Source organism: Melospiza melodia, chromosome 4 (genome assembly GCF_035770615.1).
Source record: "Melospiza melodia melodia isolate bMelMel2 chromosome 4, bMelMel2.pri, whole genome shotgun sequence".
Lineage (NCBI taxonomy): Eukaryota > Metazoa > Chordata > Aves > Passeriformes > Passerellidae > Melospiza > Melospiza melodia.
Window position 1 is genome coordinate 19,574,903 of NC_086197.1, and position 22,293 is coordinate 19,597,195.

General features: G+C 45.5%; 1 protein-coding gene across 1 annotated transcript; it reads left to right on the forward strand.

The window, feature by feature from the left end:
* Window positions 1-3: 3 nt before the first annotated feature.
* SLC37A3 (solute carrier family 37 member 3) lies at window positions 4-21,645 on the forward strand. The gene is made up of 15 exons (XM_063154133.1): window positions 4-151; window positions 2,962-3,141; window positions 3,230-3,344; window positions 5,385-5,477; window positions 5,913-5,996; window positions 7,136-7,281; window positions 7,903-7,999; window positions 9,000-9,084; window positions 10,145-10,329; window positions 12,735-12,876; window positions 14,041-14,142; window positions 15,635-15,682; window positions 16,492-16,643; window positions 18,310-18,375; window positions 19,191-21,645. The coding sequence occupies exons 2-15, from the start codon at window positions 3,041-3,043 to the stop codon at window positions 19,281-19,283; spliced, it is 1,509 nt and encodes a 502-aa protein (XP_063010203.1). The 5' UTR covers window positions 4-151; window positions 2,962-3,040; the 3' UTR covers window positions 19,284-21,645.
* The last annotated feature ends 648 nt before the right edge of the window (window positions 21,646-22,293 follow it).

Consider the following 22,293-nt stretch of genomic DNA (forward strand, 5'->3'; position numbering starts at 1 on the left):
GCGGGAGCACGGCCCGGCCTCCCCGGCCGCCCGGAGCGCCCTCGGAGCCTTGGGGTGCTCGGGGCAGCCCCTTGTCCTTCCCCCCGGACAGCACCCGGCCGGGCATCCGCGGTGACACACGGTCTGCTTGTGCCGGCTGCGAGGGCACTGGGTGCGTTTGCGGCTGTGCCGCTGTTCTCTTTGGAAAAATGGCATAGGAGGGTGGGGGGCTGTTGGTTTGGGGTTTGATGGGGTTTTATTTGTGTTTTCTTTTTTTTTTTTAATTATTATTATTTTGAAGAAAAAATCCTCCCGTTTGTTCTGCACTTTGGAGTGTTAAGGCTGCGCTTTCCTGCTGGCTTTCGAGGGAAGTAGGGTAGCATTAAGGGTGTTTATTTTGAACCTAAGGTGTGTTATTTTGCCTTTAAGTGAAAGGATAAGGCAGAACACCGAGGAGAGCTTAACAAATAAGGGTGGAAGCCTATCAAAAGCTTACTCAGAATACCGGCTGGCTGTAGGTAAATAGTGCTGAATAGTTACATGAGGCAGTCTAACACTCTAAAAGCACTCCTGTTCCTTTCTTAAAGGCATGTGCTTCACTGCTTTGAGTTCTGTGGGTCATCCTGCTGCTGAGCTTTTTTGCTCTTCCTCCACCACAAAGTTATCATGGTGTTCTCACAATAATTTGACTAACTTTAAAGAAAAAACTGGTTGCAGACTTTTCTAGCCTAGCAAGAATGCAAGTTTTGAATATAGAAAGGGCAGGATGAAGACAGAGGGAAAACAAAATCTTTCATGGTTATCTCTACGCTGTGAAAGTGTCCTGTGCCAGAAAGCCTTCTAGAAAGAAGACCTGAGATTGGGGAGCTCTGAGGAACAGATTGTTTCGATAGCAAATGCTGTTTAAAAAAAATCAGGTGACTTTAAGGTCATGCCAGGTCTTAGCTTTAAAAGGACTCAGTATCTTGGACAAATAAGATCTACGTTTGCATGTGTTGACATGAAGCAAGTAGTAAATCTTGTGCTTTGGGCTGCAAACTGATTACCCAAGGAAGGAACTTTTCCCCACAACATTGCACAACTGGCAGTGTTTTGCTTTCCTGGGGACAGCTCGGTTATCTGCCTGGCGGGAGGGGAGGGAGAGCCAAGGAACCTTTTGTGTTTGACCAGCAGACCGTGTGGCTCACAGCCTGCAAGGACTGGAGCTGGGAAACTGGAGTGCCTTGGCTTCCCTTCTCAGTGCAGCTTGTGTGGGGACAGGCCTGGGCTGTAGGGCTGCGGGGTTACTGCTGTACTGTGGTGCTTGTGTGGGTGCTGGGTCTTCATTCACTGGTGCTGGGACCTCAAGTCAAGGGAGTATCAAGACTGCAAAGTTGCCTCTTCAGGGCTGGTCTGGCCTTCCCACAGCACTTTTTTTTCCTCTGTGTGAGCCCAAGCAGTCTAGACACGTGTCCCTACAAGGAGGTGCTGTGTGCCAGCTGCAGCAGTGGCAGGGTGGCCCAAGAGCTCCTGGGCTGTGTGGAGAGAGATGGTGCCAGGTCTTGTACAGACTCACTGCATTTGCCCTGAAAGAGAATGGAGGGGTTCAGGGAGGTGTAGGATAAATGTGTCTCTGGTGTCTCAAAGCTGTCATAGCTGGGTTCCTGTTACTCAGAGGATCTCCATGCCACGCTCTGTTTTGGAGGTCAGATGGGATGTCAGTTTTCACAGTGGTTCACAGTAGCTGGATATTGCTGTTGGTCAGGCATGTGTCACCACTGGGAGAACAGGGAAGGGAGACTGCCTGCAGTGCAAGGTGTCTTGATGAAACCTTTAAAAGCAGAAATAGAAAGTCTGAGTGAAATAAAGAGTTTTCAGCTGTAGAAATGTGAATGCGACTGTCTGGGCAATGACTTCTACTTTCTCCAGGTGAGGTTATGAAGCTGAACATGAAAAGACTTCTGTCAGATGTGCAAATAATTACATATAGCACCTGTGGATACATAAGGACTCAAAGGCATTATATTCTGTCTTGTTTCAGTGCTGATCCTTTGGGGGAACAGGGGTGGTGCTTCAGTTTAGCTCTCCTCAGCATTCAGAATATGGTGTTGGCATGTCTTCTGAAATACGTGTAGAGAGATTCATCCCCTCACTGCCCAGTGGGGCTGTTTCCCAAAATCTGTTAGCAAACATCATCCCTCGGCCATGCCAGCACAGCTGGGGCATTGCAGTGGTGTGACATGGAGCAGCATGAGGAAACTGTGGTCTGTGGTGGCCTTCCCGCAGTACTGACAGTTCCTGCTTCTCTTGAGGTTGAGGTGTCACCCATGCCCCACACCCATGTCCTGTAGGGACAGGAAGGTGTGACTTGTTGTGTGCTGTACTGATGAGTTAGGGACTGCTGGAGCTGTAATGCCAGGCTTGAGAATAAACAGGAAAGGATTCCAGCTGTTGGATTTCAGCACTGTCCTTACAGCTACTTCCCTTCTTCCATCTGTGCAAGTCCTCTCTTGGGCATATTCCTTCAACAACATCTTGATGAGGCAGTCAGATCCCTTCAAAACCCTTCTGCAGCCATAGCCAAATGCTGCTCCTGTGGCTTCATCACCTGTCTGTGTCCAGCCAGGTAGCAGCAGAAAGCTCTAATTTATGGTCACTCTGTAGTGCACTGTGTGTGTAAATGGTGCACAATGGTCTGTAATGGGAGAATGCTGGAAATTGGTAGATCAGGGGGTGTTCCTTTGGTCCTGGGCACTGAAGAGGCATCTGCTAGGAGAGAACCAAACAAGAAGTGCCATGAGGGTACTGGGAGAATGGGAGTGACAAAACACCTTAATGTACAAGTGATGAATGGGGAGTGGTGTGAAACAAGTTGGAAAGGCGTGGCATGGAGTTGTTCCATCTGGATTTGAGCTGCTTGGGGAGCAGAGCTGTACTTCATACACATGTTTTAATTCAAATTGGTTTTCTCTTCTCCTCCCTTCCCATCTTCTTCTGTTTAAGGGAGAAGAAGAATGACTTAATCACCCTCCAGCCCCCGTGGCCAAGGCAGGAGCAGGGCTAGGGCTGCCAGGAACAGAGCATGGCTGTGCCTGGAGCCTTACGGAGGCAGCCTGCCAACAGAGGCCTCGTGTCCCACTGCACCCACCATCACATTGTTGTGTTCCTGCTGACCTTCTTCAGGTAGGCTGCGTGCTCAGAGATTTGTGTTTCCACCTTTTCTCCAGAGGAGATTGGGCCAACCTGTGCCTGTCTGTGTGTTTCCTGGCAGTTATTCCCTGCTCCATGCCTCCAGAAAGACATTCAGTAATGTCAAAGTCAGCATTTCCAGCCAGTGGACTCCCTCACCCCGAAACAGCACGGCCCCCGAGCTCCAGCCATGTGAGGTAAGGACACCAGGGAGAAGGGAGTGCTAGGAAAGGTGGGCAGCTGCCAGTGGGCTGAGCTTGTGGGGCTGAAGAAGCCCCTTTAGGTGTTCCTCACTTCTCAGAGTGTGAGTGGAAGCTTCACGTGTTGGCACTGTAGTTTTATGGATCACCGGGCAATGCTGAAAGCTTCCCTGGTGGTGCCCAGAGAGAAACTTGTCAAGAAGCTGCAGTGTTCCAGTGGGAAGGGGGCCCCAGAAGAGTCTGCAGTGGCATGGAGGAGGGGGAAGGGAGACTCTTCCTCTGAAGGGTTGGAGGCAATAAACCAAAGCAGTTAATGGGCTTACAGAGAGTCCTGTGAAATCCTGGCTGTGCTTTCTCTGGGGCAGTCGTGCTGCTGCCACCCTCTTAAAAGGTTAGCCAGACTAGGAGAGAAGAGAGCTGTCTGACAGTGCTAGCTGTTATCCTAAACTGATGGTGAAGAATGGCATATTACCTTGCATCTGAAATGCCTGGTTTCCATGCTGAACATCCAGTACCCCTTGTCTGTAAAATCCTGGTTTCAGTTAAAGCAGTGGGAGTTTTGGCAGTGCTTGCTTGCAGGAAAGGAGGTTTGAAACTGCTTGCTTCTCACAAATGGGAAGGCAAGAACTACCTCCTGGTTCCTACCATGGGGTTTTTAGGCCTTTTTTTTTTTTTTTTTTGTAATGCTTTGTCCTGATGCTTTTGGGAAATGGAAGAAATCTCACATCAAAAGCTTGGCCACAGACCATGAGATCTATTAGGGCTGGGAGTTCCAAGTCAGCTGCTGGAGCATTGCCTGCATTAGAAATCATTGGTTATTTGAATGTTTGACAGAGGGAATAGAAGGATGACAAATGCTGACTTCGTGTGATAAGTGAAAACAGTACATTTGGCTTGTAATGTGTTCAGGATTTTACAGATAGCCAAAAGGAGTGAGCATCTCGGGGATGCTAAAATGAAATGCAAGGTGTTTAAATTTAGTTCTTTACTAACATTCAAACAACCAGTATATTTGTGAAGCTGATTTGTTGGTTTTTTTTAATATATAGATGGTTTGGCGTTTGCTGGATGTTGAGATGCATGTGTCTGATCAAGAAAAATGGTCAAACTGATCCTTTAGTTATCAATTTATGTTACATCTGTTAAACTAAGTGGATGTGTGATTGGTGTTGTCTGTACAGGATGTTCTCCTGGAGAGGTAGAATCAAGCTGAAACTGATGATGTTTGAGTTAGGCACATCTCCAGGTCGGGCTTGGGTTGGGTTTGTTTGTTTTCTAATGGAGGCATAGTGGGAAGGGAAGAAAACTTTGTTCTGATTCACTTCATTAATTCTTCAAATTATCCTCAAAGCTTGCTATTTTTTTTATCTGATGTCACTAATCTGTCTTTGGGGACTAGTGAAACTTTTTCCCTTTTTTTGATCATATTGAAACTAAAGTGAAACTCAGAGTAAGCACAAACCCCAGCAATATTAGTGATGACTGGAGTTTGTTGTAAATAGTTTCCAACCAGTCTATTTCTTCCCCTTGTTGCTTTTGTGTTCTTTCTTTTCTGTTTGTTTTCTGTCATTTCTTATTTTGGCTGCTGCCACAAATACTTGAAGGGAATTATTCATTTAGTGAAGACAGCAAGAGAAGTACAGAAGAGATGATGCACATAAACCAGAATATGCCTTTATTGTATTATTCATTAAAATGCTCATCAGTGTTTCAGAGTAAGGAGCTGTCTAACACCTGCATGCTTGTTAGAAGTAGGGTTTGTTTTGCCACTCATTTGTCTTGATTCAGGTGAAAGGAGCATTTCTCACTTCTGGTTTACTAGCTTGCATTTTAGAAGTGAAGCAAAGTGTCAGTGGACATTTTCTGCCAGAAGATAATGCCAGAATTGTTCCTGATTTGTTGATAACTGAAGTGTTGGAGAAATGGGAGCTTGCTTGGGCCAGATGCTGTTCTGCTTTGGAGCTGGGGTTTCCATTGAAAAAGAGTAGAATGAGCTGTGCCTCTCCCCATTTACCTGTCCAGTTTTTCCCTCTGTAGCTCTGGAACAGCAGCCATTTATTTCAAAATTCAGAAGAAGCAACTCTATTCCTGGGAACATTGGACACCATCTTTTTGTTTTCCTATGCTGTGGTGAGTAAAACTAACCCCAAACTGCTCAGCTTTGGTTGACTCTTGTTGGGAAGATCACACCCACAATAAAAAGCTTAGTTCAGAGGCAAACCTCTTTCAGTTTCTGTTAGTTCTGCCCATGCCTGTCAGCCATGTGAAGATGCTTGTTAACAAACACAAGGGAAATACTATCACTTCAGAATTTCTTACACCCTGTCACTGGGGAGGACTAGTTCTGTCTCTCCAAGAGTTCCCAGCTGAATTCTTTCAAACAAGAAATGTAATGAGCAGCTACAAGCAGGGTTTCTTTGGTGGCAGGAGAAGTGGCTAGAATCAAACTGTATCTTGATGTAACAGCACTGTTTGGATTAGTATGGCCTTTCTATGTGGTTTTAATTCTCACAGCTGCAAGGTGCAGATCCTCTGGCTTTGTCTAATGCTGTGGTTTGTTCTCAGGGTCTCTTTGTCAGCGGCATAGTTGGGGACCGCCTGAATTTACGCTGGGTTTTGTCTTTTGGCATGTGCTCCTCTGCTCTGGTGGTAAGTTGGAACATTGTAGAGGGATTTAAAAATCTGCCCTAGGGTTTCTGGGTAGGGTTTTGCTGCAGGGGAGAGGAGGCTGTGTTTCTGTGTGAATCTGCTCATCAGCTGTACCTCAGTGGTCTCAAAGCCTGCAGCTCTAACTTGGTGCTGGATGCATGAACTGCCTAAAGCATGGGGCATAGATGACTCTCTCCTTCCTGAAATGTCTTGCTCTGGACACTGTGTCAGAAAGAAATTCCTGAGTTGAGGCTTATCTAGAGAATTAATGAACAGCTTTTGCTCAAGATTAGTGTGTTTGGGCTTTTGGGGACTGTTTTGTGGTATAACTTAATCTCTTAGACCGTCTATGTTGTTATTGAGGCTTTTGCTTGCAAACACAATCTTTGCTCTGTTCTTTAAAGGACATCCTAACAATACCAGGCACTCATTTACTTATTTTATGTAACTGCCAGGAGGGTATGTGTCAAAAAAGAATGTCTGCTTAAAACAAAAGGTGCTTTCTGTTCAATTTCAAGCCACTTCAGATAAGTGTAAATCAGTTTTATCTCGTGGTTTTCTGGTTATTAAAGTGGTGGTAAGATGTGTGGAGTGTTTGTTTTACCAGTGGCTACAAACCCCACTGTGGCCTGTTGGACTCTGCAGACTCATGACTGAATGTGCATCAAGCACCCTGTGCCACAATGTGTGTTTATTTTGGGTTAGAGCACTTGGTAATTTGAGAGCTGGCTGTAGTATTTGTGTTAAATTTGGTGAAGATACATGACCTGTGAGTGCTCTGTGTTTGCAGAGAGCCTCAGGGATTAGCATGTCAGTACAAGAGCAGATCAAGAGACTACTGTATTTTTAGTGTTGTCATTGAAACTGTTTGTGTCTTCCTTCTCTTCTCCTGTTATAAGTGTGCAAAAGTCTTTTGGAGAGGAACTGCCATGACAGCACGTTTGTCTGGAGTCAGAGCTGTGCTGGCTCAGCAGAGGGTGCTGTGAGCCCTGTGCTGTGTCTCAAACACCAGCCTGGCCTCTGCCCTGGCCCTGCACAGCTCCCTGAAAGCTTGTTCCTTTTTTTAGGACCCCACTCCTGCTTGTCTTTCAGCAGTAGCCTCAGGGTGTCTTGTCTGTTTCCCCCCTGCTCTCCTCTAGGTGTTCTCCTTTGGCACACTCACAGAATGGTTGCATTTCTACAACAAGTGGTTCTACTGCTGTCTCTGGGTTGTGAATGGCTTGCTGCAGTCCACTGGCTGGCCCTGTGTGGTTGCTGTCATGGGAAATTGGTTTGGAAAAGCTGGGTAAGTTGAGTTTTCTTCAGTGACTCACTCATCTGACATGCTGAGTAACAGATTGAGCTGAAATGCTCAAACCAGAAAGGCCAACTGTTAGATCATAATTAAAATTAGGTAGGGTGAAATGTGCCTTACTTGTTGCATTCTCTCTTTCACTTTTTTGTGGAGCCACTGGACAGCCTGGTGTGAACACAACTGTGTGTGTTGAAAGCATAGGTTCAAACTTCAAAAATCCCATAGTGTGGAGTGACTGAATTTTAATTTTCCTACCACTGAAAAACCTGTTTCTCTCTGCTTAAAGAGGGCTAATGATAACTGAGTCATGCTGGGCTCTGTTCTCACTTTGGGGTATTGCAGATGAGCTCTAGTCATAGTTTGTAACCTTGTTTCCAGCTCACTCTCCTTTAACACAGATGTTTCAGGGTTTCTAGCTTATCTATTTGGCACCTCCAAGTTGTTATGTGTTTTGTTTTAAATGAACTTTAAGCTAAGCCCCTTTGCAATGGAAGGGAAAATGGTGTAACTTTATTCTTAAGTTAAAGTTCACTTACATGTTTTGGTTTTGTCTTGTTCTTAATGTCATCTGTCCTTGCATTGTCTGCTTCAAATCTTCTTTCCCTTCTGCAGGAGAGGTTTTGTCTTTGGACTCTGGAGTGCCTGTGCATCTGTGGGAAATATCCTTGGGGCATTCCTTGCCTCCTGTGTTCTCAAGTATGGCTATGAGGTAGGTATTGCTGCCTGGCTTCTAGCTGCACCTGCATGTCTGAATGGGACACTGGGTTTTTATCCTGTCTTTGAGAGACAACAGCCTCATATATCCAATTTCATCTTCCTGAATTCTGTGGAGGCAGAACAGAAAGGCTCTTCCTTTCCTGACTCTTCCAAGCTGGGAGAAATGAGCCCAAGACTCCTCTGTAAAAGGGACTGATTTTATTAAGGAGCTCTAGTGTCACATTGTACCTTCTTATGATTTGGGTGGTTCAAGTGCTCTTCAGAGTCACCCATCACAGGTTCTGAGCTGACTGGAGTCCCTGGAGCTGGAAGGGCATGGAGGCATAGCTGCTGTGACTGGGAAGAGGCCAGGCTGTCATGTGGCAGTGGACAGCTGAGCATGGGGAATGGGAGTGACCCAGCACATCTCATTGCATGGGGCCTCTGAGGAGGCTGGCACAGCTGAGCTGGTCACTCTGGACAAGAGCAACCTTGAAAAGCCTGGGAGAAGTGTGCTGAGAAATCAGAGCCAGACTCTTTCCAGGACTGCACTTTGAGAGAGCAAAAAAGCAGTGGGTGTAAAGTGAAGCAGGGATGGTTCCATTTGGATGTTTGGAAAACCATTTTCCTATGATGTATTTTAAGCACTGGAACACGGGGGCAGACTCTGGAGGATCTGCCTTTGGAGGATTTCGAGAATGTGATTGATCAAGGCTCTGAGCAACCTTGTCTGAATTTGGTGCTTGACTCTTCTTTGAGCAGTCCCTTCCCATAGAGGTGGATCTCTGGTTGTGTTGGCTCAGCTCCTTCCTCACTGCTGTCAGTGCAGATAAGCCAAGTCTGTTCAGGGGATGCAGAGATCACTTGTTTCCAGGTGTCTTGAATGCAGTCTGGCTTGTTGTAGCTGTGTTTGCTCTCTCATGAGGTTGGAATGTAAAGAAACCCTCATTAGAGAGGGAGGTGTTTGTGGCTGAAAGTGCTTTAAAAAGAATGTTGTATTTATTTCTGCTCAGTATGCTTTCCTGGTGACGGCCTCGGTGCAGTTTGCGGGAGGAGTCGTTGTGTTCTTCGGGCTCCTGACGTCGCCCAAGGAAGTGGGTGAGTGGAAGAGCTGTGCTATTTCAGTCCCTCCATGAGAGCAGATCTGCAGCTTCCCGTGGAGTGCTGCTCATTCTGACAGCATTTATCCTCAGGGCTCCTAGCAAATGGTGCTGCACCTTAGTGCACTCAATGGAGCAAATGCTTTACTTGCCAAGATCACACTAAATGCTGCCATGTGTCACATGAATAGGATCTGGATGTTTTTTAAAGCAAAATAAAACAGCCTGGCTCTAACATCTCCACTAGGATATGCCTAATTATCCTAATTATCAGTTTTTCTTCACCTGAAACATCAGTGTTTGTTAAAGAAACAGCAGGCAAACTGATAACTGACTATTGTAGGAGAAAACTATGGCAAGCCTTAAGTGTGCAGTGGGAAGGGAAAGTAACTTTGGTCTGCAGGTCTCCCACAGCCAGATAAATAACTCTTGGGTTGGATGTGTTTCTTCTCTGAGAAGGTGGTAGGCAAGTCAGAGTGCAACAGGGAAACAAAAGAACTTTGGGGCTTTGACAGGGCTGTGGAGGAGGTTTCCCAGGTGCCTGCAAAGGCTGTAAAGTTGGGAGCTCTAAAGCTGCCATAAAGCGTGCTCGTAAGAGTGCTCTGCATCCCAGGAAGCACAATGCAGTTCCCAGGCCTCCCATTCCAGCAGAGGCATTAACAGCAGCAGGTGTCTGAGGCCCTGCTGCTGCTCTCAGCTCCACGCTCAAGGGAGGTGGCACCCAGGGCCAGGCTGAGCATCCCAAGCCCTCAATGAGGGGGGAAGTGCACTAATTTGTTGTGTCTTCCAACTAATGGCCAGACACTCAGAGCAGACAAAGCGACGCCAGGATCACACAGTACTTTCAAGAGCCCTAGAAGACAAAGGGTAGAAACTGGCGGCACTGCAGATCACCATCTAGAAGAGTTTCTAAGCCACAGGAGGATGGAGGTATGGGAGAGCAAGGGAACTGCTGGAAGCTAGAATTGCTTAAAAGAAGTGAGCATAGCTTTAGAGTGGGGAGAGGGTGAACAGTCTGTGGTCTGTTTTTCCTGTTGCTTATTCCTTGTAAAACTTAGGCCTCCCTGAGCTTGGAGCAGATGAAGATGAAGCCAGTGTGGAAGAAGATGCCCACAGACCCCTAATGGGCAGCGATGATGTAGATGATGATGACCAGAATTACTCCATTCAAGCAACTGACAATGGCAACCAGCCCAAGGCCATTGGCTTCTTCCAGGCTTGCTGCCTTCCTGGTGTAGTACTGGTGAGGACACAGATTCTTAAGAGCTGACTTAACTGTTGAACATAAAGCTGCCTTTTTGTGTTGTCAGGATTTGTACACATCATTGTTAATATGCTGACCATATGTTGTAGTGGTTGGCATCTGATGTCTCATGCTGTGAAAATGTTGGGGTTGGGCCTGCTGTCCTTGTGTACATGGATGATGCTGTCTGGATGTGTGGTGTGTGTTGCTCTTCCCACTGCTCCATGGAGTGCATGTCATGAGCCAGTGAAGTGCAGCAGAGATCCTGCCCTTCCTGCTGTGAATCTGCAAGGGAGGCCATGCCAAAGGTGGCTGTAGGATCTGCCTTTCTTGGTAAGGTAGATGCCTGCCCTGAGGAGTGGGTTCTCACTCCTAACTGAGCATCACACAGAGCTCTGTGGCACTGATACTGAGGCTTGGAGTTTTTATCTTGAGTCTATCTTAAAGAAGAAAGCTGCCTGAAAAGCCTGAATCAGCATGATGTAACATCTGGCAAAGTGTGCAGGGTTTTTTTATGAGCAACAGGAAACAAGGCCTGATGATGCAGTTTCCACATATCCTTGTCCTGTCCCTTGCAAACTTGTGCTTCTGTATCAGCACTGTTGCCCAATTCATGTTCAGCTGAAAAGTTAACCTGTCATTAAAAAGCAGTGTTAACCTTCTGCAGCAGGACACACATTCTGTGTGCCCCCTGAATACTGGAACCAGTACAAGAAAGGGGGCAGAGCACTGGGAGCTGCCTGGGTTTGCCAGGGAGCAGAACTGCTGCATGGGCAGTGTTGTCAGGTACCCTTGATGAGCAAGGCAGTTGGCTGTTGTGATTAAGGCAACAGAAAATCTGGAAGGGATGGGTGCATTGTCAGTGTGTTGAGTGCAGGACAACCACAGTCCTATTGTTAGGGCTGCAGTTGAGGGGTGGCAAAACAAAGCAAACCCATCTTGAGCTCTTTCCTACTCTGGATAAATGCCTCACACAAAATGTTAGTGATGGTGTCTGCCTCAGTTGATGTGTGACTTGTTTTCACTGGCCTGAGCAAAAGGAGATGGCAGCAGCTGAGGTTGTTTGCTTTGAACTTTGGGGTTTGGGGACACATTCCATGCCCTAATCCAACAACCTGAGCACCTCTGAGTCAGAGCTTTATCTGATGTCAGCTTAGTGCCCAGCCAAACAGGGGTACCATGTCAGATTGGTGAGAGACCAAATGCTGAGAGAATCTCCAAAGCCTTGTCAAGATTCTACAAAGAATTCATTTGACATATTTTTTCTGTAGCTCCTCTCATCTCCTGCTGAGTGATACAGTGGAAGAGTTTTAGAACAGACAGCTTTCCCCTGAGCCTCTAGGAATTCAATGTTTAATCACTCAGACAATCTGGTAGACAGTTTCTTAGTGTGTTGTAATAAATATCACTTTGTACAGTGCACTTTTCACACCCAGAGGCAGGAGAGCCCTACCAAACATCCCCATGTCTTCTATGTATGGTGGAAATTAGTTTGTGTCCTAAGAGTGAAAAAGCATTAATAATACAGCTTAGAAGTCTGTATCTATTAAAATAATATAAATTCAGAAGAGATGATTTTGTGGAATTTAATATATAAAAAGATCTGCTTTTTGAAATTCAAAATCAAATGTCCATATGCACAGAGCCTCAAAGGTTGTGCTTTAACATCTTTATCCTATTTTGCCTTTTCCAATTAATTCCTTGAGCTGCTATCTTTGCTGAAGTAGGGTGACCTGTCCCTCTGCATGCTGGGCCAGCAGCCCCTGAGCACTAATCTTTGCCACACACATGAAGGCTCTGTGGGAGGAGATCTGCTAGCTAAGGACAAACTGAGCCCAGCAACCAAAATAAAGTTGTCTCTCAGCTGTTGGGTTTGGAAGCCTGTGCTCAGCTTTGGCCAAACCTTTCATCCCATGTTCTGGAATACCTGCCTGGGGATTATGAGTGAAGCTTTCTCTTGTGGTGCTGTAAGCAGATGAGCCTTCTGAGCAGCACAAGCTAGCACAGAGGAACCACTTCACATAACTTTTCTCAGCATGATGCACAGATGACTAAATCTCAAGCCTGTTTCGTGTCACGTGGCTGGCTCCCTTCTCTTCAGAAGGTGAATTAAATTTTCTTCATTTTTTGAAGACTAGTGTCATTTCCTCTCAAGGTTACACTGAAAGTGCATTAACCCATTGCATTCAGTGATAAAAAAATAACCTTTTTGACAATGATTTTTGTATTCCTGAGTTCCCTTTGATGTTCAGCATTAAACTTTCATGATCCTGCCTTCTTACATGAAATTTAGAAGTGCTTTCCTCTGAAAGCTTTAGCTGGATCCAGAGCGTTATGGAAATAAGCAGAAATGCTGTTTGCATTTCTCAAGTGCTAACTGCTCACTGGCCCTCTCTTTGTTCCAGTACTCCTTGGCCTATGCCTGCCTGAAGCTGGTGAATTACTCTTTCTTCTTCTGGCTGCCCTTCTACCTCAGCAGCAACTTTGGATGGAAAGAAGCAGAAGCTGACCAGCTCTCAATCTGGTATGATGTGGGAGGAATCATAGGTGAGTGAGCAGGGGAGTGACACCTTCTTGCAGCTGCTTCCCCAGTGTTTGAGAATGAGAGACAGAGAATGCAGCCAGAGCAGTTGTGTTCACTGGGATCTAGCTGGTCACTTAATGTGGGAAAAGTCTAAGTTTGTTTGTGGCTGCTTGACTTATCTTTTTTTTCCTTAAACACAAAGCATATGACCCCCTAAAGAGTTAACATATTAGAGTTAACATATAAGAAAAGTTCTATGTACAAAATGGGGCCCCTGCTTGCTACTTCCTTTCTGACAGGTACCCTTGGGGAAGATTTAGATCTGGATTGGTGGGTTCTGTACTGTCCTGTCTGTCCTGTGTTTCTAAGGACAGACTCATTGCAGATCTCAGGAGAGCAGGCACCAACTGTGTAATGTTCAGAAATTAAACCTAATTGCTTTTATTTCTGCTGGCTGCAAAACCTGACCTGGTTCTTCCAGAATCAAGATTATATTCTGTACATGTGTTTGGACTTCTACTCTCCTGTACTCAGGTTCTAGTTTTATTCCCTTGTCCAGTTAGCTTTAATAGACATCCTTGTTTGGGTCCATTCAGGGTCTGGTTTTGCCTCTGTGGCATTTTCTGCATTAGGCTTTCTCAGCATTCTGACTTTTACCAGCAGAACAGTTCCTGCAGAGGTACCCATGGTACATAAGGTGATTTTTATTGCCCTTTGGCATTTGTTGCATTGAGTTGCACCTGCCCTAAACAGGTGAGATAGCAGAGAATGTGAGGCCCCTGTGTGATAATGTTTTCCCTGTGAGAAGGAGCTGCCTTTTCTTGCACTTTCAGTCAAAGGAGCCAGCCACAGTGTTCAGCTTGCTTAATCCAGAGTTGTGGTGGTCCTAGAGCTGTGGTGGTCCTTTAGGGGAAGAGGAAGGAAAGTAGGTGCATTGGCTAGTGGCATGCCAAAAAAAAAAAGAAGCAATAAACTCCCAGTAAAGCAGTATGAGTAGTTTTCTCTGCTTTATCTGAGACTTAAATTTACTGTTGTCTCTGTGTCTGGGGCAGTAGGGGCAGGAGGCTTAGCTCTCAGGATGTTAGAGGGAATGTGTATTGATGAGGAGGCCACTGCATTCAGTGAAACAAGCTTTGTTCAAGGTATCAGCATCCTGAGCCTGACAGTGAAACTTCTTTTTTTGCCAGGTGGGACCATCCAGGGCTTGATTTCTGATGTGCTGCAGAAGAGAGCCCCCGTGCTGGCAGTGAGCCTGCTCTTTGCTGTGGGCTCTCTCTTTGGATACAGCCGTGAGTACTCGTGTGCTGCACAGGCTGAGAGGCTCGTTCAGAACCTCCTGCAGAGAACCAGAGCACAGCCTGTTCTCATTAGGTTTTCTGGTCTTCAGACTGCTGCTGGATCAGAATGGGGCCTTTTGGTCTGCTTTGATCAAGTGTGGCACTGTGCAGAAAGAAATCTGTTCTCTGGTTAATTGGGTGGAAATGAATGCTCTGAGTGGCTGAATTTCCCTGTAGTGGTGAGTTATGGTACTGGTCCTTCTGGTACTGATCCTTCTCCAGTGTCAGTGAGATTTTTGGCATTGTCATTGTGTCAGCACCATATTTGGCAGAGAAAGTAGTCTCAGGTGCATCCCTGTACTCTGAGGAAAGAGAATCTGTGGACAGATGTGTGCTGGAGTATATATTCACTACTCAGAGGCTGGAGAAGCTCTTAGACTTCACTACTTAGACTTCTGAAAATGGTGAAATTGCAGAGTTTCTGCCTCTTTTGTGGTAGATATAGTTCTTGGTGTCCAGTTTTTGAAAGGAACCTTGGGAAAACAGAGTGTGAGGAGATGGGAAGATGTAATTTGTGTGAAACATCTATGAAGCAGTGCTAGGGGTGACAGGTTTGTGTTTTCAGACCATGTCCTGTGGTACAGAGTGATTTAACTCTGGGATGCCGTTTCACTGCTCTGTGTGTTCCTCCAAAATGGGATGGTGACCCATACAGACTTTTATAGAGCACTTTGAGATCTGTGGGCAGAAATTTCTGCTGGATCTGGAAATGAACAGTGACTTTTGGAAGCTTGCAGGCTTACTCAGATGGTCTTGAAGTAATTATCATTGAATAGCAAGGATTGGGTTTGGTGGAGTTTTTGTGGCTCTTGTGTTAACTCATTGCTTTAAAAAGTGAATTGGAAATAAACATGAAATTATTGCTGATGAAGTTTGAAGTTTGTGACTAGGTAGCAGAACAGCCAGAGCCCCAGGTGCCTTGTACTTAGCTCAAAATGTGCTGCTGTCCAGGCAGATAGAGAAGCCTCGGGTGATCCAAAGTTCCTGTAGTGTGATAATTCAGCTTCCATCAGCCAAGCCAGGAAACCTTATTGTGCCCATAAGAGGGATAATGGCCTGAGAATATATGAGGAGGGTGCACCTTGCCTTGTGCAGTAACTCACCCTGTGTGGGCCCTGAGGGGAAGGGAGTGAGGAATTCAGGGGATGCCTGGAGGTGAGATACCAGGGAAAACTGTCTGAAAGGCCCTGAGGGGCTGCAGTGGAAAACTAGCCCCATGTACACATGCTGCTGGAGAGGCAAGGGGAACCTGTAGGTGTTCAGACATGGCTTTGTAAGGAGGAATTTGTGTTTTGGAAAATGTAGGAAGAGTGAAAGGGCTGATTCAAGTGCTGAATACTTTGTGATGAGAGTTTGAGCTGAGTCTGACTTCTCCAGAGAGATAAATGAAGGATTCTCTTACTATTCAAGTTTTATTTACACTCACCTGGTCTTTCTCTTGCAGGTTCCCCAAACAGCAAGCCTATCAATGCTGTGATCATGGCAATTACAGGTAACTTCTCAAAATCCACTATTATGCTGGTAGACATCTAAATTCATTGCAGAACAACCAGCAACACTAGCCAGGTGGTGGTAAGGTGTCTGTGTGTGCTGCCATCTCTGCTGGTTTTGCAGAGAGAGTGAAAACTGGGCTCCAGTTTCTGTTACCTTTGGAGAACAGCTGTAGGAAAACTGCCTTACAGAGGGAGGTATAGAATATAGACTGTATAGAATCATGGCCTGGAGCTGAGAGGATCTGTCTTGAGTGCAATATGCTGGAGGTGGATTTATGCCAAAATACCTAGCAGTGATGTGGTATCTGAGGAAATGAGGATATGGCAGAGTCATGAGCTGCAGCTCAAACTTGAGAGTGTTTGTCAGAATCCAAAACACCCTGTGTGCTGGGAGAGGTCACAAGCTTTTTGTGCTGCCACACATACTGTGCTGTGTTATGGAATTAGGCCTGCATGAATAGAGCCTTTCTTTCCAAACACTCTTATTTCAGAACTCTCTGTCCTGTTGTTGTGGGTATTTTTTTTTTGGCCTTCCATCTCTTCCATGAGCCCCTGGAGACTGAGGGTGTCCATGCTAATTAAAATGTTCTTGTTATCTATTTCTGTGTAACTACTCCAGATATTTCAGGGTGTTCCATGATTGTGTGTTTCAGGTACCTATCTCCCTGCAGTTTGTCTCTGAGAGCTGTCCCTAGACTTAATTCTTGTCCTGAGCTTTCGTGGTAGAAAATCTGTGTTTTGAAGATGGTTTGTTGAGAATCTGTATGAGTATTTGTTTTGCACCAAGGCTGTTTTTTGTCACTTTCAGGATTTTTCATCGGAGGCCCTTCTAACATGATCAGTTCTGCAATTTCTGCTGACCTGGGGCGTCAGGATCTGGTGAAAGGCAGCAGCGAGGCTCTGGCGACAGTCACAGGAATTGTGGATGGAACAGGCAGTATTGGTGCTGCCGTGGGCCAGGTGAGGCTGCCAGGGAAAAGAGAGGTCTGGGGAAGGAGGAAAAGTGTCTGTTGTGGTTACAGGTGTTAGTGCATTCATCAATCTGAATTGTGTTGGGGGAGACAGAGAGGGTTGGGGTTTTTTTCAAAATAATTCCTTTAGAATCATCCAAGGGAACATGTCTGTTTTAACAAAGTTTCCAGTGGAAACAATGTAATTAAGATCTAAACTAAGTGTTCACAGTGCTAATGTTAAGGCACTTTGGTAATTCAAGTGAATTTTACAGACTTTCATATCCTGAACTTCAAAAAGCTTTGCAAAGTGGGAAAAAAAGTATTTTGAAGTTTGGGGGTTTTTTTGTTTTGAGATGATCGACAAACCTTTTCTTACAGAAAAGTGTATCTCTATAACCGAGTAAAATTGGAATGTTACAGTGTTTATGAAGTGATTTAAAATTTGCTCTTATTTGTGCTTTCTTTTTTTATCTGTGGATGTCTTTTTACACCTTGTAATCCCAGCCCCACTTGCTCCAGCAGTCCTTACAGTCTGAGGAGCAGAGTGTTGCAGAGGAGGAAGCTGACAGTGTGCCCACTGGGGATGTTTTCTTCTCAAATACAAGTGTTAGCTACGTGAAAGAACACAGTGGTGCTCTGGGGAGGATTTAGTAGAGAGTTTGGAGCCAGTGTTTCTCCAGGCATCCTCCAGTGGTGGTAAAATACCAAGGATGCAGGCAAGGCTTGCAAGTTTCTTTGCCATTGATTGCCTGATAAATGCAATCATTCAGTTACTGTTTTGTAGGATAGATGCTGCTTATCTCCTCTGAACATGGAAAATTACAAGTGCTTTGAGGACAAATATCAGTGCACTGTTACACTCAGTGCTCTTCTGGCATCAGCTCAGTGTTTTTGTCTTCCCACACACATACCATCCAAACTCACATCATCATAAAAAGTGGGTCTTTGCTTCTGAGAGATTCCACCTGCCTCCCCTTCCAACACTGCATTTATTCCAGCAGAGACAAGCACGACGTCATTCTGGGGGTGTGTGAGTGACAGTAAATGCACAATGAGCACGTTGGAAATTCACATCCTGTTCTGATATACCCAGTGGAGAAGAAGGGAGGCCCTTGTGCAGCATCTGAGTATAAATCTGCTAATAAGAGACAGATTTCCTTGTGTGGCCTGGGCTGCCCAGCTGAGCCAGGGTGCAGCTCAGAACAGAGTGTAGTCTCAAGTGTCTTGCCTAGATGAAGGGTTAAGCAGTTACTGGTAGCACAGCTCTTGAAAATGTGTCCTGTGTAATTTATAACCCATTCTGGAGCTTTTAGTTCTTCTGAGAGTACTTACATCCACTTATGTCCCAGTGTTCTGTGCAAAAACCTCGTATTCAGCAGAGTCGATTTGTCACCCTTTGAAACTGTAGTTCACTTCTGTCTTTGTGCTGTTCTGAGTTACTGTAAAGCTTCAGGGTGGTGTCTCTGCTTTGCTGAAACTGTGGGTTTTGTACAGAAAAAGGCTGCTGTCCTGAGTCATCCCTTCTGACAGGAAAAGATCACACAGAGCTGGTCACAAAATCTTCCAACTGGAGTGCTAACAGCCCACAAAGTCTAGAAAATGAAAGTGTCATGCCTGAAAGTCATGTTTATCTTCCCAGTTTGAATAATATTTTTTTTCCTCTTTCTGTTTAGTATCTAGTGTCTTTGATCCAGGAGAACCTGGGATGGATGTGGGTTTTCTATTTCTTCATTCTAATGGTAAGAAATCACCTTTTTAAAAAATTCTTTGTCAAAGCTCAATTTGTCATAGGATGTTCTTGTGGGAACATGAGCACTGTGACTCCTGATACCATTCTCAAAGTGGCCTGGGGTGTGGCTTTGCCTCAGGTTGTCTAAGTCAAATCAGTTCATTTTGGATCCTTTAAAGTCACGTTACCCAACAGGAACTGAGATTGTAGCAGAGACACAAAAGTACCTGCCCAAAAATACCTGTATGCATTTCCTAAATCAAATGCCACCTGACTTCCAAGGTGGGGCTTCTCCCTCCTGCATCTCCATGGTACAGAGTTTCTAATGTTTTTGGAGAGCTGAAGTTTAGCTGCTTGTTTGTTAGGTCTTGAAGATTAGTGGAAAGAGTGGTGAGGGTATTGAAACTAAACTGAAAATGCCTTGGCCCTGTTTTGCTGCTGGGGCAGAGAGCTGTCGAGGCCCTGATGTCCTCAGTATCACCACAGTGGTGCACAATTTACTTGGTCTTCTCTGCTGGAAGTGCCAGGAGATGTCTCTGCCTCTGTGCTGGCAAGGGAGAAGGCCACTTTGGTAAGCAGCAGAGGTGGTGAGGAGCAAGGTCCCTGAGGAACTGGAGAGCTCATCTTTATGAAAAGGTGATCGTGACAGCTGAAATAATTGTATGAGCTTTCCTGCAAGCTCAGCCCTTCCTCTGCTGTGCCACTCTATCACTGCTTCCCTAAGCCTGTGTCTTCCTGGGATGGCCTTGGATGCACACTGGAGCAGGGGGGGCTGCAGCTCTGGTTGCTCTGTGCTAATTGTCCTGGATTTGCTTCTTTCCCCAGACGAGTTCCACAGTCCTGTTCATTTCACCCTTGATAGTGAGGGAGATCAGGCTGCTGCTGCACGAGCGGCGGCTGCGGATGCTGGCAGAGTGAATCTGCTCCCTCTGCCTGGACTGCTGTGTGCAGCTGACACCTGGGACACTCACCAAAGCTCTGGGAGACTTGTTGGGTACATCCTCCAGGTTTGGACTGGTTCAGAAGGACTCCACAAGACTTGATTGACTTGCCTGTGGTGAGCTCAGTCGTGAAGCACCAAATACCTGTCCTGAGACCACCTGTGTCGTGGAGCTGCTGACCTAAGCCAGACAATCCAAGGGACTGATGGATTGTCCCAGCCTCCCAGACCCTTCCAGCAGTCACACCAGGGTCTTCTGTTGGGTGTCTCATTCCTATACCTTTTCTTATTTATTTCTGGATTGCTGACCAAAGTCAGCTCTTTGAAACTGACAGTTTTCAGGAGGCTGTCTCGCAATGAATCTTGATGCTCTTTTGTGCTGGTGAAATCATACAGTGCAGTTCATGGATAGTCCTAAATTTCAGATCACCTTAGCTTTTAGAAAGGGCAAAAATAATTATTTGGGATTTATGCTGTCCAGTTGTTTAAAAACTGCTGTTGCTAAATCTCTGCACAGATGGACCTCTGCTATCCCCATCTATTAATTGTTACATATTCCAGTAGAGTCACATGAAGAAGTTACCTCTGTATTTGTTTTTAACATTTTTAATAATGTTACTAATCTCTGAGAAATGAGATTTCATTTTTTAAACTATTGAAGCAGACAAAGAGTGTGCAATACTTTATATAATCTCTGAAATAAGCCTTAATAGGTCCTTTGTGTCTAAAGGATCCTTGGATGGCTTCAGGGATCAGTAATGGGACACAAACACTTTCACTACTTTGTTTATTGCACCTGACCAATACTGACCAAAATGGGTGTGAGGTGACCTTCTGAAGGAAACTGGTGTCACTGACTTCATACTCCTTGGGCAATTGCTCATCTCTAGCAAAGCAGGATCAGAATGGAATTAAAGGAATTTAAGGGACCTGGCTGCTCTCAGAGAGAGGCTGAAATGTACTCATGGAGTAGCATTAATGAGCAACTGCTGCTGTTTCCCCTCATGCTCCCGTGGCTATGGCTGCATAGGGGACCTCAAGCTCCAGGATTTGGAAGCCTGAGTTGTACCTTGGAAGGGAAAGGTAGATGCAAGTCTGCCTGCAAGCACTAAAAACAAGTGGCTGTGCTTGCTGTGGTGGTGTTTGAGTGCTTTGCAGTACTCTGGTAAATGGGGTGACCAACTGACAGCTCTAACATTTATTGGTGACCTTAATGGGATCACTGAGTAACTTCTCAAAAAAATGCTTTCTGTTTATGCCTTGAAATAGGGACCAATTACACAATTCATTGTAACTGGTCTGTGTTAACCTACAGACCTTGTGAGCAAACACTCTGTCTAACTAGTCAGTGCCTGGATGGAGGTGGGGAGCAGCAAAAGTTGGAGCTGAGAATTTGAAAATTTAAAAGGGAACAGTTGCCTTTTCAAAATGTGCATTGATTTTATTTTTTATTTTTAATTGATGAATGTCGATTTTTAGTCATGTGTTGATTGTAATGAGTGGAACATCATTAGTGCCTTATGGTTCTACAGTTTTGAACGGTTGCTTGGTGGTTGCTGCTTCTGTAGTTATGTCTCCATGCACAGCTTTGCTTAATGTGGAACTCAGTTGCCCCATTTTATATTTTTTGAGTCTTTTTCTCTGGGTAGAGGTGATTATTGCATTTTTTTTGTTGACCCTCAAAGTATTTCAGTGCTTAGAAAAATAATGCCATTAAGCTGATACAGGGCCTGAGTCCTGTTCTTGACTCTTCTCATTCCCATTCCAATTTTTGCCTGTATAATTAGAGCAGGAAACTGAGAATCTATCATCCTGTTCTCAGAATTATGCCCTGGGGTTAGTTTTCACATCCCAAGCTACTCATTAGCCCCTGTACAAATAGAATGAAAACTCCCTGAAATTTAGTTCTAAAATTGATTGTGGCACCGTTTGCCCGGGCTACAGCATCTGAGAATCTCTGGTTTCAAATTCCAACCTGGATGAACTTTTTGGCTGCCTCTGTGGGCAGCAGATAAGCTTCTGATGAAAGGTGGGGTGGGAAAGGGACGTGGCTGGGGTCGAGGGGGAGGAGAAGGCCGGCCCCTGTAACAAATGGCTTCCTGTAAACAGCTCTGTCCCCTCTTGGGAAGTGTCAGCAGTGATGGAGTGCCAAGGCCAGGCTGCCCAGCGCGTGGTGCTTTGGGACCACCCCCATTAGTGTGCCCAGGGCGTGGGGATTGCTGCTGTGCTTGTCCTGGGTTTGCAGTTCTCTGTGTTTCTCCAGGGTGCTCTGAGGGAGAAAGGTTTTCAATCTGGTAATGTCTGAACTGACCTCACACGAATAAACATTCTTTGACTTGATCTGGGCTTGTCCTTCCGTGTGCTTTATTCCACTCTCCCTGGTGTGGTTCTGCTGAGCATCCTCCTCTTCCTCCCTTCCTCCTCCTCACAGGTCTGGCTCTAGCAGCTGCTTTTCACTCAGCTGCTGTGAAGACCTGAGCCCTGACTATTGCTGAAACCAAACCCTCATCCCAGCCTAAAAGGGGACCATGTTCCAGGGCTGCATTCTGGCACTCTTCCTGATCAGGCTCACAGGAGGTTTTGTGAGAGTCCCCTAACAGAGATGGTGTAACTAATGGTCCTAAAGGAACCAGACCATATACTTGGTTTTATTAATTTATTTCTTTGTTGATCTGCATGTAGAAGTCAGGTGTTCTTCCCTTGGAATTAAATGTGCCATGTGGCTGTGGCCCTGCTGTGCCTTCTCTCCTGTGGCTCATTCCATTAAACATGAATCCATGTCTTTGCTTAGCTGTGTTTAAATGGACACAGTGGGGGACTTGGTAATTGTGTTTGTGTTTTATTGTTTATAATAAATTCTGAACTGAGCACAATACCAGACCACTGGAGAAACTCCTGCCTCCATGTTCTGGTCTCTCAACCCCAAGTAGTTTGGTGGTACTATCATGCTGCTCCTCAAGGAAACTAACAGTTCATGTTTTTACCCCT

Excerpts from the sequence above, each read along its gene's own strand:
- SLC37A3 (XM_063154133.1), top strand. The coding sequence starts at position 3,041 with ATGGCTGTGCCTGGAGCCTTACGGAGGCAGCCTGCCAACAGAGGCCTC. Across the intron at positions 7,282-7,902 it reads AATTGGTTTGGAAAAGCTGG|GAGAGGTTTTGTCTTTGGAC; the intron begins GTAAGTTGAGTT and ends TCCCTTCTGCAG. Across the intron at positions 12,877-14,040 it reads TGATGTGGGAGGAATCATAG|GTGGGACCATCCAGGGCTTG; the intron begins GTGAGTGAGCAG and ends TTTTTTTGCCAG.